This window comes from Elgaria multicarinata, chromosome 9 (assembly GCF_023053635.1).
Source record: "Elgaria multicarinata webbii isolate HBS135686 ecotype San Diego chromosome 9, rElgMul1.1.pri, whole genome shotgun sequence".
NCBI classification, from domain to species: domain Eukaryota; kingdom Metazoa; phylum Chordata; class Lepidosauria; order Squamata; family Anguidae; genus Elgaria; species Elgaria multicarinata.
This window is the reverse complement of record NC_086179.1, coordinates 37,688,389-37,703,368: the sequence shown is the minus strand read 5'-3', so window position 1 is coordinate 37,703,368 and position 14,980 is coordinate 37,688,389. Positions and strand designations below refer to the sequence as shown.

General features: G+C 39.0%; 2 protein-coding genes across 2 annotated transcripts in view; one reads left to right on the top strand and one right to left on the bottom strand.

Moving 5' to 3' along the window:
* MEI1 (meiotic double-stranded break formation protein 1) overlaps positions 1 to 4,255 on the bottom strand; it is a 38,624-nt gene extending 34,369 nt beyond the window's left edge. The window contains exons 1-4 of the mRNA XM_063134651.1: positions 4,052 to 4,255; positions 3,298 to 3,428; positions 2,618 to 2,732; positions 75 to 191 (exon numbers count right to left, since the gene is read on the bottom strand). Coding sequence (XP_062990721.1) covers positions 75 to 191; positions 2,618 to 2,732; positions 3,298 to 3,428; positions 4,052 to 4,250 — 562 coding nt within the window. The 5' untranslated portion in view covers positions 4,251 to 4,255. The remainder of the gene's footprint in view (positions 1 to 74; positions 192 to 2,617; positions 2,733 to 3,297; positions 3,429 to 4,051) is intronic.
* Positions 1 to 14,980, top strand: part of PMM1 (phosphomannomutase 1) — a 172,091-nt gene that overhangs the window by 94,199 nt on the left and 62,912 nt on the right. The gene's annotated exons all lie outside the window — the stretch shown is intronic.

The following is a 14,980-nucleotide window of genomic DNA, read 5'->3' as shown; positions in this document are numbered from 1 at the left end:
GAGAAAAGGACTAATGTGGAAGGACTGAATAATACAATAGCAATTCTGTCAGGCTATAAAAACAGGAAATTTACCATAGATAGTGTGGCACTTGGAAAAGAAAAGTGGTTCCTCGGTCAGGAGCAGCAGGCAGCAATAAATTGACCAGATAAGAATTTCACTCATGCAGGAGAGACACTCAAACAGGAACTCTACAAGCAAGCACAAAAATAAATTCACCCTAACATGAGCTGAACCCCACAACTGCTCCCAAAAGGAGGTAAAATAGAAAGACACAAAGACGTAAGAGTTAATTTAAAACCCTAACAATTTTGGATGTTTGATGAGAATACCTCTATTAAATTCAAAGAGAAAGAACTTTCTGATCTCAGTGCATGGTAAAATATAGATGCTTCCAGAATACGAGTCAAGAGCTCATGAAATGAGTATCTTATCAAATGCTACCAAACCCCAAAACAAACACACAGCTCTTTCTAATGGACAAACTGCATGCACATGTGAAATCTGTGATTGGATCTCCCTATGTCTTTTGCTTTGGTTCAAAGTAATCATGAGGCTTCGAATTTATCATCTATTATTATTATTATTATAAAAGCAGCAGCAACGATAATTTGAAATAATTTAAAAAGAGCTAAATACCAAAAGGACTGGAAGAATAAAACAGTCATCTGATGCCCCCAAATAATAAGGGAGGCAACAGGGAGGGCATTCCACATTTTGTGGACCACCACAAAAAAGTCATGCTCTCAGTATGTAGCACTCAGAACAGAGCCTTGGATGATAATTGGATTTGTAGTGCTGGGGAAGACGGTTACTCTTATCCTTTGACATTCCTCCAACTGAGGCCATTCCACTGACCTTTCTCCCCTGAAGCTATTAGTAGAAAGACAGGTATAATACGGGCACCTACTTTTTCCCCTCCACAGCTTTTATCAGCTTCAGGAGGGGCTAATTTAAGTAAGGGAAACATTGCATAGATGTCTCATTATCACATATTTGGTGAGCTCTGGAGAAGACTCTGAGTAATGCCTCTGATGTTTGTCCAAGAGACCCTGGTGATGGTGGCAGTTCACATATACAGGGCTCTGATATATGCCAAGAGGCTGAGGGAAGTGCACCTAAGGTATTCTCCATAGGAATCCCAGAAGCACTGCTTGTTTCACACCACCCAAATGTGCTTTTACTTTGCAGGTTTAGGAATGGTTCACTTCCCCATCAGAGCCATTACAGAGCAAAGAGGGGAATGAAGAAAGCAGGAAAGCAATGGAAGGGTTTTGTTTTGTTTTTAAATACGAATTAAGAAAAAGTGGAATAGGAGTAAGTTTAGCAAGGGTATTCAAAGCAAGGCAAGAAAGGTTCTGTCCTGGGGAAAAAACAAGGAAAAAGTCAGAAAGAGCCTATTGACACTGAGCCTAATGCAAAGTCCTTTATCACATAGGTCATTGGGGGAGTTAACCATTGCAGGGATGCCTCCTCACACCAAATAGAGGAAGTGTATGCTAAAGCTGTCAAATTTTCACTTGCTGTCTCAGCAAGATCTGTCATCTGAAGCCACCACTATTCCCAATAATACATTCTGCCTTGCTTACATCTGAGAAGATATGTAGAAGGCTGTCCACCTCACTTCTAAGAAGACATGCTGCTCATGCTTAGTTCTGATAGACTTAATATTTGGAATGCTATTTGGAAGTGCTGCTAAGTGATTCAGGCCTACTTACTCATGACTAGGAAAAAGTTCCCCACCACCCCAGCGGTGGCAGAGAAACTACATATCCTGCTAGTGGCAGTGTGTGTATGTCTAGGCACATATGCACCCCTGTCCTAGTGGGAAGAGCCTGGAACCTGGGCCATACCATCAACTACCAGGGAACAGAAGAGACTGCCTTAAAACACCTCCACATATTCCTAATATAGTATACCTTTATGGCGATTAATTGTAAGCCACTTTGAGAGTGAAATATGGCTGAAATATGAGGTTAAAAGAATGTCTTAATGCTTTTCAAACAAGTAGTTGGTGGCAGGTACTGACTGTGTGTGTATGTGTGTGCATATGGACTCCCATTACAAAAACAAAACTCTATGGTATTATGTACAAAACCAAAGGGAAGGGCCACTGTCCCAACTGACTAGAAAACAGGAGGGCATATTTTTCCCACAAGATGTGTTGTAATAGAAAGGACTCTCTTGAAGTGCATTTGTTGAACAGAAACAGCTCCTCCTCTGTAAGTCCTATTCATTATACCTCAAGCTCAATTATTGCAACATATTTGGCCTGAATGTCCATCAGATGGCTTTTGCAGAGTCTAGTGTCTGGAGAAGCAACAGCATAACCGCTTCATCTTGCACCTATCTCACAACTCAACCCACATTTACTCTGCTACTGCAAAGCTGCTGAAATTGGGTTCAGAAGGGATGTGGTAGTTTATTTTTTCTAGTGAATACAAATGCATTTTGAGCACTTTATGAGCGATTACTGCAAGGAATGAGGTTGTTCATTTGGGTTAACTTTGAATCATAGGGTGCTTGAGTGTGTGAACATGGCTCCAAGGCTTGGAATATTAACCACAAAATTCTCTTTATACTTACAATGTCTAGTTTACTTCATTATTTTTATTACCTGGAATATCTGCATGGATAAAGGCAGGAGCATATTTTGCTGGAGAATGCACCAATACAGCAGTCATACACTGAGCACTTGCTACCTGTAACAGCTCATCTCTTGATAATAACAGCTGTGGAGGATATCAGAAATGGTATTACAGGATCATTACACTAAATTACTACAGCTAGTTCATTAGGAAAACGTTCTTACTGAATGCAAGGAAGAACAATAATTTAAAATAAAAAAGAAATTCCTTTGGCATAGAGCTTGTAATTGAGAGGTTATTTTAAAACTTTACAATGAAATTTTTAGAATGATCACAAAAGTACAAATAAATATCTAAACATCAAACAACCCACATATGCTATGGCCAAGAGTAATCATTATAGGAAGTATGCTGACCTTATCCATTATATTATGAAAATGACCCCCCATGTTCAATGAGGAAAAACACTGCCACACACTCTTCTCACAATACATTTAGGCATAAAACAGAGGGTTTTTTAAATTTCTTCCCTGGCATAAGGCATTCACTAATTTCCGTTTAGGGCAGATATACTGTAGCAAAACCAAAGAACCCAGAAAGATAAGTTCAGTTTTCATTGTAACAACTCAATTCAGAATAATGACTGATTTGACAATTGACTTTTACTCAGGACATGCTATGGAAATCGGCAACTCTTTCCAACAACTACCTTCTTGAGAATTAAAGGTAATGGACCATCTCCATCACACAATTCTGGGATTGCAGAATCTGCTCCTGTCCCTGAATTACTCATAATCACTGCAACAAAATTATCATACTTCAGAAGCTGTTTTAACAAACCTGAAACAGAATGGAGGAGCGGGAATGAAGAACTGTAACAACTAAAGAAATGAAAAAAACATTTAAGCCTGACATCATTCATTTCTGAAACGTCTTTATATAGTAATCTTTATAGTAATCCTGTAATGTAGGCCATTATTATTATTTGCATATTATAGATGAGAGATAAATCTGACACTAACTCTTAGCCAATTGGTTAATTGCATGATAGTCTGCAATTATCAATTCAAAAGTTTTTATCATTAGGTTTTATAAAGAATCAGGCTATTTTCACAAGGACGCTCAAAATCTGTCTTTGCATTTTTCTATGTCAGGCAATAGTTAGCCACTTTACTACACATCTACACCTAAAAGGTGAGATGTTAACAGGTTGACACCAATGGCCAAATCATCTAAGAGTAAGGGTGTTCACCCCAGTGTAGTTTGGCTATTTGTACAGGCCCAGAGTCTGTAAAACCAAATGAAATTCCTAGATTGACTACAATATGCACTGGATTTCGAAATGTCTTCTACTTTCTATTCTAGTTTCACAACACTCACAAGAGAAGCATTACAGAATAAAAGGTCTTCAGAATAGCACTTGAAAGCACTTCCCCTTGTATTTCTCCGACTGTGTTTCTTACCCATACAGTTAAGTTGCAGCTCCTTGGTCTGTGCATTCCTTAGAGTAGTCAGAAAAAAGCCACACAGCCTCTCTGTGAAGTGTACAGACAGCCACTCTGCAGCACTAGGGACAGAGTACAGCTTGCCATAAAGATAACATACAGCTGACTTTATTCTTTCATTGGGGTACATCAAACTTGTAGCCAGATGCTCCATCATGTTACATGCAGAGAGAATAGAAAAGGCAATTATAAAGAGAAGACACTGATAACTTTGTGAAAATTGCATTATGGTTTAGCCTCCAGCAGCACCATTTAAGAATGCAATTATTCTTTAGGACCATCCACATCCAGAAAGCATGTTAGTTCCACATAAGTCATGACTATTATTATAATTAACTAAGTCCATGATGTACTGGATCTGCATACTAAAAGTCCAAATCCCTTTGCTCTTAACAAAACAGCAACTGAAAACATATTGTGAGATATCAAGAATACATTATGAATGTTGCTAAGAACATGCTGCTTTTTTTGCAATTTAACCTTTGCACATAACCATGACATTGCTGAATCTTTCCCCCTCCCTAATGAAATTGGGGCCCTGCTGGTCTCTTATATGCTAGTCCTCCAAAAGCACATATCCTATTAACTGCTAATACACAGCGACTTCCAAATAGAACATTTACCTTGGAAATAAGCTCTTTTCATTTCTGAATTACCACTGTGCTGTTATTTTTTTCATATGCAATTGCTGCTCTTTAGTCCCACATTAATGAATGCAATACAGAATCCACTGTGTTATAACACAATCAAGCGTCATTCACCAATGGATAGTGTTATAATTGTGGAAGAAGTATGAGGAGTTGAAAGGTCAGGTGTGCTTTAGCATTTGTGTTCATAAAACCAGCACATGCCACAATTTAGTAACGCTGTTTAGGTTCGTTTAAAAAAAGAGAAAAAAGTAATTCCAGTAAATGCATGGGCACCTGTGCAGGAAAGTAGGTTTTAACATTATTATTATTATTATTATTATTATTATTATTTATGAAAAGATTGTGTAGTTATTCAAAGCTGCACAGATGTGTAGATGAATACTGAAAATTAGCCTCTTGAAAAATGACTAACCAACCACCCCCACTGTTGAAGGAGAGGAAATGGAGATCCACCATGAATTTCCTGCCCGCAAATTCTTTCCCCCACATCTGAGGTCGAAGGTGAACGTAGAAAAAAAAGTTGCCTACAGCTTGGAGAGGGCTTTGTGTGCCATTTGAGCGAGCCAGATGTTCCAGTACCAGTTCCTAGTATCATCCCCTGCCGCAGCAAGTTATTTAGAGTTGCCCTGCTCTAATTCCTTGGGATTCTTCTCACTTTTACTACCTCACACGCTGCCCTTAGTCTTCACTCCTGGATCTTTCCTGCCTCTGCATATGTAACTCAAACTAGCCATCTACTGTCAGTTCATTGTTTTTCCATCTATTCCAATCGTGATCAAGCAGCTTGTTGTTAATGCTTATCTTCCTCCATTTCTCCATTTGCCTGTCCTTCTGTTCCCAGCAAACCAAGGTGTTTAGAGATACGCAACAAGCCACTCCACTTTGCTTTGGCAAAAGATGAGGGATGTTATCCTGCTTTGTCATGCTTAGTTTCTACACAACATATTTGTTAATTCTGACCTAAGCTTGAGCTTTCTTCTTCTTCATATCGGCAAACCTAAAATATCTTCTGAATTTGTGGAATGATTCACTAAGGGCTATACAGAAATTTGTTATTAAACCACACAATGAACGTTTTCAGACGATGGGGAAATCGCGTTTCCCTACTGCCGCTTTGCCTCCTGCTCCTGTCCCACAATAGGGACAAACAGCTTCCTCTTTCTTCACATGGGGAAGAAAGAGGAAGTAGCAACCACGTGGCCCATTCAGTGGGCGTTTTTGTAGTGCAGCTTCTCCTGCACACAGCAGGAAATGGCGCTAATTATTATTTATTTATCTGTTACATTTATATCCCACCGTTTTTCCTTCTTAAGGAACCCAAGGCGGCATACGTAATCCTCCTCCTCTCCATTTTATCCTCACAACAACAACCTTGTGAGGTAGGCTGGGCTGAGAGTCTGTGACTGGCCCAAAGTCACCCAGTGGGCTTCCATGGCTGAGTGGGAACTAGAACCCAGATCTCCCAGATCCCAGTATCTTCGCAGTATCTTCGCCACTCCCGGATCTTCGCAGGTCATTTTGACAATATAGCGATCCTCCTGTGTGTCTCCCGCTGTTTCTTTTGTTTTTTCCACCACAAAATACAACCTGGAAAATCTGTTTCTCCTTGGCTCTGGCTCTAATTACAGTCAGAACCAAGGAGAAACAGATTTTCCAGGTCGTATTTTGTGGTGGAAAAAAACAAAAGAAACAGCGGGAGACACACAGGAGGATCGCTATATTGTCAAAATGACCTGCGAAGATCCGGGAGTGGCCAGTCACAAGTGTGCAATAAAACGCTCATCTAAAGACAATCAGTGTTTAAGTCCTTTTTACTTGAAGTCAAAAACTCATTTCCACTCAGTGATATTTACAAGGCTGGGGGGAAAAAAGAGGACAGTTGGTCTTATGAATACTCTCCATGAGCTCGGTTGACATTATGTTTCAAACTCCTTGCCTTCTGCTACAAAGAACTTGAGGGGCATCAAGAAAGAAAAATGATCTCTTGCCTTCCAAGTGCATAGTTATGATTCACTTGTAATACTTACTGTGTTCAATCACCAATTTATCAGCAAAAATTGGGATAACATCTGCCAGCTTTCCGAGAAGAATAAATATGGGTAAGCTGTCTCTTGTGGTAGCTACCTTGCATAACTATTTCGGGGGTGGAGGAGGTGAAAAAGCAAATAATCAATGAGAAATAATCTAAAATGAGAAATATAGGCAATTCAGCAGACTATCCCTGCAAAAAAGACATTACAATTGGTTTATGTTTTCTCTGAACCACTAAAATGGGATTTTTGATATTTTCTCTGCTCCCATGCTTCTAAATCTGCTGTATAAAGGCCTGTTCACGCATGCAAACAGCATCCATACAATACTCTTTATCAGAATATAAGAATGGCATGGAGAAATGTATTCTGTAAATGGGAATTTCACAGATACACTCCTGCTGAAACTTACATGGCCAGGTAGTTCTATAATTCCAAGGAGGCTTCATACTAATTTTTTCTCCAGGAGAAGCCCACCGCCACATGACAAACTAAGAGAAGTTTCAAAAGCAGCAAGAAGGCTACTTACTGTTCAAAGTAAAAAAAAAATCCACTAGGCTAATACAAGTTCCTTACATGAACACACATGTGTGAAGTGGTATTAGCTTGTCCAATTACAGTCAGTGCACATATGTGAATGGCAATCACACAGTCCATTCTGAATAGCCCCATGTACAGGGGTTCATCTGGAGAAGTGTATTGTATTGTAGATACATTCTATAGTCCAGCAGATCACACAATACACTTCTGTGACTATGAGGGGCTTTCATGAACCTATAACACAATCACAGCAGCCCTTTTGGGGGGTTGTAATCATGGAAATTATGTTTTGATTGCATTTGTGAAACAGCAAAATACCCAATACACTTCTCCACATGAGCCTATATATGGAGAGTCAAAACAAATTGTGTAAATATGATTCATGTGTGTGCACTGTCCCTAAATGAACAGATTAATACCACTTATTTCATTCCATCGCCCACTTGTCTTGGCTTCATAGTAGTCTGTCATTTTTTTATAATATAGGTAGAGATTGGAGAGGTAAAAATGAAGAAGTGGATCTTTTAGTTAGTTTTAGTTGATGAGAAGCACCACATTACTATAAAAATGGAAAATAGCACCACATAAGTTCCTCTAATACGGCACAAACAGTAATTTGGAAGTGGTGCAAAAATGACTACCAGGCAGTCTACAGGAGAAGGATCAATCTCAGTCTTCTGCCTTGATTCCACACCACAACCCTCTTTCTCCAGTTTCAAGTGGAGGTACATCTGAAGGAGCAGGGGAATAATCCACTCACCTCTTTCTGACATTCATCCAAAAGATAGTGCAGGTACCGCTCCAATTTCAACTCCACTACCAGCAGTACCAAAACTGAGCACAAAGTGGGGAGGGGAGAGAGAATTTACTCATAACACATTTCTCATCTGCTTTAATAGGTTTTGCCATGAATATTGCTACTATTGTTATACAGAGCATTTGACTCCCCTCCTGACTCACTGTGGTCCATCCAGTGCTTAAACTACAGAGCATTTACATGGCAGGGAGAAGATATGGCTACTTTATTAAAGAAAAAGGCATCCTTATTCTTCCTGTTTATCTTAAGAACTACATAATAAACATACATGATTTAATAGAAATGTGTTTAAATACTGATAAGTCATATTTATGACATATAAGGAAGAAAAATCAGGCAAGAAAAGAGCAAATCTCTACTTGGTTAAATCACAAGCACAGCAGTAAGTTAAGTTCTGCTGTCAGCAATCTCTCACATAATGATCTTTCATCCTTTTGATGAGAGCAAAATTGCTTTTCTCCTAGACATAATTGGATGATTTATCACCTACTATAAGTTCTCTACCCCATGTTTCAAAGTATGACAAATAAAAAAGTATAATTCAGAAACCATAAACTGCTCAGGTTTTCTTATGATACCTGTTTGAGTTCCTCAGCACCAACTGAGACTTAATTTCTTGGCTCATTATCACTGCCTAATGACCTTGTTCCATCTGCTCCACTGAAAAATAAACTCATGGAAAACCACACTTACTGAGTACTGCTTGGCTTTACTGCTTGGCTTTATTAAGAGTGCAGATGGCTCATATGAAGCTGGCAAATCATCTTATTGGGAATAAATCCACAAGTTTTCACATGCCAGTTGAATTGGAAACTGATTGGTTTGAGCCACCAACACTATTTCCATATATTTAAGTTTACATAAAGAATATTAATGGGATTTTCAGGTCATTCTGATTCAAGAATTGTATGTGCTCTTTCAGTTCTTCCAATTCCTATTCACCCAGAACTCCAGAGTGGGTTAACCTCCTTGAGTCCGCTACCAATCCACACAGCTTCCGGTTAATGTTGAAAACTAGGGAAATGTTTTAAAAGGTGTGTTAATGACTTCATTTTGCCTCACTACACTATAGTGCAAAAATTTTCAGCCCAAGGGTGGAATGAAAATTTGGATAAGCTCTTGAGTGCACATTCAATTGGTGGGTTCGGCCAAAGGCAAAATAGGTGGGGACAAAATACCAAAAATAACAGCATGTTTTAGCTTAAATCTCTTACTGCTACTAAATCTTCAGAGACACATTTTCATCTTTTAGAATAGGGGAAAATGCACAAAAGCTGGGAAACCACCAAATGATTGGGGGGGAGAGAACTGATGTGAGGAAGTGGTGTGTGGCTGCCTAGAGAACCCCAAAAGGCCAGACTGAAACCCCTGGCGAAGCAGATTTGGTCTCCCAGCTTAAGGTTCAACCCCGCTGCACTACAGGGATGGGCACTATAGTCATGTAGTACATTGTACATAACTTATTCCAACTTAGCGATTCATTTGAGATATTCTATTTGTGGTATATTACCATTTTAGTTCATAATTTGCTTAAGACATGAAGATCTTCAGATATAAAATTCAGTCAACTGAAATGAATATCTGAATGTTTCAGATGATGGGCAACAGGATAGGGTGCCTTTCCTTCCATTTGTCATCAACTGAATGCCTATCTTATTTCAGTTTTGTGGTTTTATAAGAACCCAATAAAAATAATGTATGTGCAATTCCAAAAAGTGACTATGGGGTTTAAAACATTTTGTTCTCAATCCCAAAGACCTCTTCTCACAGTCAGAATGAGCACACAGAGGGGAAAGCCTGTAATGTCACTACCAAAGACGATCTTAGTTATCATTAATCACTAATCAATGCATCTGTTCTGAATAGATGTCATTGCTTTGCATTTTTTTAGGTTGGGGATCAAGTAACACTGACTTGCCCAAGGCACAGAATTGTAAACCAACTGCCCAATCTTATACAACTCATGCCCAAATTAGCCACACCTATTGTATATAGGATTGTATTGTAAGAAAATTTCCTTCCTATATAAAATAAACTGACTCAAGCCACTGAAAGTAATTACAAAGAGTCACAACTTCAATCTATGTATTAAGATAATAGAAAAAGCTTCCTTCAGATTTTGCTCACAATTTGATTATAGAATCCCCATAAAATAAAATAATCACATTTGAACTTTTGTACACACTTCATCTGAACTCCAGACAAAATTTGCTCCCAGCCAAATGTGAGTCTTTCAAATACTACTGCAAGGCCTAATTCAATGACAATAGCACCACATGTGAGGAGGAAGGAAGAAGTCTTTTTTTAAAGGGCTAATCAAGTGTTCCCTCAGAATGGTACAACAGGAACCATTCAGCCCCAAGCAAAATTAATGTGAAACAAAATTGTTTAAAAGTTCATAAAATGCTATGGGCTGGAAGGAGCCAGTAATGTAACAGGAATTATTCAATAGGGCCCTGTGACATTACGCATCCTCATTCAACATGCCTGGAAGGACTGGGCTGCTTTCAAACAGAGGGCTCCTAGCACTACCAGTTAGAAGCCACTATGCAGCTATTGCATCTTTTCTTCCATAACAGACGTTCTGTGTTAAGAAAAAATAAGTGGGAAAACATGGGAAGGTTACGAGTGGAGGGCAACGATACCTAGGCCCCCTGTAAAAACCCATAAATGAGCCAATGCAATGGTGCAATAAAAGCCTTGTCTAGAAGCACCCTGGACTGGATGAATGTAAGTAAGTGTAAGATCTCTTACTATATTGTATAACAGAGAACATGAGATCTCAGTATTTCCAAATCATTCTTATCCTATGACCCTAGCATTTCTGTATCTTGTTTTTTCATTACTGAAATAGATATAGTATATTTTCAGTATGTCTGAAGTTTACTAAAACTACAACAAAAATATTTATTCTTCAGACATATACGACAACTGAAACAGAGAAAATCTGAAAACGAAGTCACTTTTCATACAGTAAATCTTAAGCATGTTTACTCAGAGTTAGGGTGACCATATGAAAAGGACAGGGTTCCTGTATCTTTAACAGTTACATATAAAAGGGAATTTCAGCAGGTGTCATTTGTATATATGAAGAACCTGGTGAAATTCCCTCTTCATCACCACAGTGAAAGCTGCAGGAGCTATACTAGAGTGACCAGATTTGAAAGAGGGAAGGGCACCTGCAGCTTTAACTGTGGTGATGAAGAGGAAATTTCACCAGGCTCTTCATATATACAAATGACACCTGCTGAAATTCCCTTTTCAATACAACTGTTAAAGATACAGGAGCCCTGTCCTCCTTTTCATATGGTCACCCTACTCAGAGTAAGAACGTTTAAAAGAACATATGCCCTAGAAAGTGAGTTTAGGATTACAGTTTTAGTGAAATTCTTTACATCTCTGAGATTGGAGTTTTTATGCTAATAAATAAAAATTAATACAAATTTAACAACAAAAGAAATAATTACTCTCCCCCTCAAAAAAACCAGTAATTAGAGCTCCCCATTTTCTGCTTACCTTCAATGGGTATATCCAGAACACTGCTGTCTTCCACAGTTCGTAAGATCTCTATAAGATAAACCCACAGATAAGTCAGAATAATGTTCTTGAAACAACTACTGGGGCTGCTATCCTAAACAAACTTACTAGAGAGTAAACCCCACTGAATGTAGTGGAACTTAATTCCAAGTAAACATATACAGGACTGTGCTTTAGGTCTTGGAAACTTTTAAGAGGATTAGGGGTCTTCCAGCATTAACACATTTTCCCTATTGGTAACAATGTTCAAGGTGGCAGGTACCTATATCTCTGTGGTCAGACGGTTGGGCCATTTCTTTTGAGTACTAGGAACATCCAATTATCCTGCTGCTCAGGATAGCCTCCTGAAATATTATATTATAGCATGTATGCTTTAACTCTAGTTTAACTTAATATGTGGAGCATCTTAGATATGGGGAATATTTAACAAATTCATGTGACTCAACAACCATATTCCACAGAGCAATTACACTAGAAACATAAGCTCTAGCTGGTGGAAATTAACTAAACACACACACACTATCCCCCAGAATAGAAGCAAAGGGAGAACATCTGAACTATGTATTACTCATTAGGAAAAAAATGCACATAACCATAATATGTATATCATTAATTTCAGTGTTCAAAACATTTCACATATAGTAATAATCTTTCCACCACCCCAAAGGAGTAGTCTAATATTACTATCCCCATGCAGTAGGCTGCTATTACTTGTAGATGGGTAAAGGATAAAGGGGTAATAGCTTGCCTTAAACTTCCTTGGAGATCTGAACTGGTACCGACTCAGGGCCAAACTAGACCTGACATTAAATGCATGATGGCATTTAATATGTATAGTTTTTTTCTTCTAAATAGCAGCTATCAAGGAGTTGATCAGAACTAGTACTGCAAACCACATGGAGACAGGGTTTAACCTTTCCCTCTCCTGCCACAGGCTAAATGGAAATCGCCCTACCACAAAGCTGCTACAGCTCGAGGGTTGAGGGGGCGTTACTGGGATGGCAACATGGGGGAAAGGGTTATCCCCATCTCCCCATAGACCATGGACCCAATTCCGATGGCCTCCCAACCCCTATTGCTGTTATTTGGAAGAAAAGGGCTTTTCTACATGAGGCTTTTAACCCACCACTTTACCAAGGCTTCTGCTTCCAGATTCTTTGTGGGATTAAGATTGGCTCCTTTACACGTTTTGATGCAGAGTGGGGGGGGGGGGTTCTTTCTCTGCCTTTCTATATGGTCCATTACAGAACCTCTAGGTGGCACTGTGGTATAACGGAATTGCACAAATACACTACGGTTTCATGCTGCCATGTACAGATATACCAGACATTCCCTGTTAGAAAAAGAAAAAGCTAAAGTGGTTGGAAACAATGGGAGAGGGCTAAGAGGATAATGACGTCATATAAAGTACCCGCAAACTATTGTGAGTGAGGTATCATGAGCACACAGTATTGAAAGGCTCAAAGAACTACATATTTTAAATGCAACCAAATATTTAACATTCCTCTTGTTTGGCCCTTATCACTCATAAACCTAGGGTGCAATCCTATGCATGTTTAGACATTTAAAAGTCCTACAACTCCCAGCATTCCCCAGGCAGTATGGCTGATTGGGAGTTTCAGGATTTTTTTCTGTCTAAACATGCATAGGATTTTGCCCTTAGTTACTATGCAACACCAAATAGACTGTGAAGGAAGAAATAACATGTTCATTCAGGAGAATATTCACTTTCTCTAAATCTGTTATGTTAAACAAATTTCTATGATTTTCCCTTACCAAACAGAGTTGCTATGAAATGAGCGCATACTCTTTCATCTTGTGCAAACAATGGGACGACCAATGTTGTATGCCGAGTCAGAACATCTCGAAGGCAGGAGAGGATATGCTTCTTGCGTATTAGCTAATGGTCAGAAGCGGGAAATTATATCAGTTATTTATTAAGAAATTTAAATAAAATAAATCCTCATGCAAATCTGTATTTTTTATTTTCTTAAGCCACCATTAATTTCCTTCTGACGAGGAGCACAAGATATAAAATCCTCCATGGACTTGCCCCCCCCCTTTTCTCTCCACTTTTATATCCCAACGCATCCATGCCTGAGACCCTTGACCATCCACTTCCACCACCCTCAGCTGTCAGCAAAGGTCTCCTGTTCCAACCAACACTTTCTCTCTTGCTGCTTCTTATGCATAAAACTGCCTCCCAAATCACATGTGAAACCAATGATCTTACTTCAAATCCCTCCTCAAAAGACCTTTTCCATAAAGCCTTTGGCACAACCCCTTAGCCCCCATCCACTCTGCTATAACGTATGTGTAACTGCAGTAATTGCACATCCTTCCCCTACCTCTATTTGCCTTCCCTTCCTGTTGTCTCCCTTGTGTTATTTTCTAGATTGCAAGTCCCATGGAGCAGGGATGTGCCCTGTCATTATTTGTGAAGTCCCACATACATGGATGGCATACATGAATACAGTCCACCAGGGGAAAAGCCTTCAGCGTGGTAGCCCCCATCATATGGAATTCTCTGCCTCTGGAGGTCAGGCAGGCACTAACTTTGTATTCCTTTCAGCACCTCCTGAAAACGTCATTGTTCCAGGAAGCTTTTCTTTAATTACCAGCGATGGTTCACAGTTCACCTTTCATTTTGCTTTTAAAAATCTATTTTAAGGTGTTTTATTCTGTTTTATTGTATTTTATCTTGTACACCACTCCACAATTTTGAATGGGGAGCAGTATATAAATATTGTAAATAAATAAATAACTTAACTTTTAAAACTCAGCAGGCTATTGCACTGACTTCACAGGGAAATGTGAGACTAAATCATGAGTATCAATTGATAAGCCTAGCAACGAGCAGAATATCATTCCTACCCTGCCCCCCTTTGGGATGCAAGTTTATTTCTGGTTAAGCATCTCCTATTCCCCTCATATGACAAATGAAAAGGATCAAATACCCTTACCACATCTAGATACGGTTATTAACCTTTTCCTAAGGAAATTTCATCTAGCTATGGCTTCTCTCATATTATCATGAGGCCATTGTTTTTGACTGCTAATGCTATTACATCCTGAACTTCCTTCATTGAATTTGAGTGAGGAAAGCAGCTAAGCAGAGGCCCAATCACTGTTCATCATAGCAACCAACATAAACTCTAGCTACCATTAAACATGGCTGGAAATTCTGACAAATTTAGATCAATTCAGGGGCACCAAAATCAGGAACCTTACAAGGTTAACAAGAGACAGAGGACCACAACTAAAAATAATAGATTAAGGGCACAATCCTATGTATGTTTAGACTGGAAAAAAG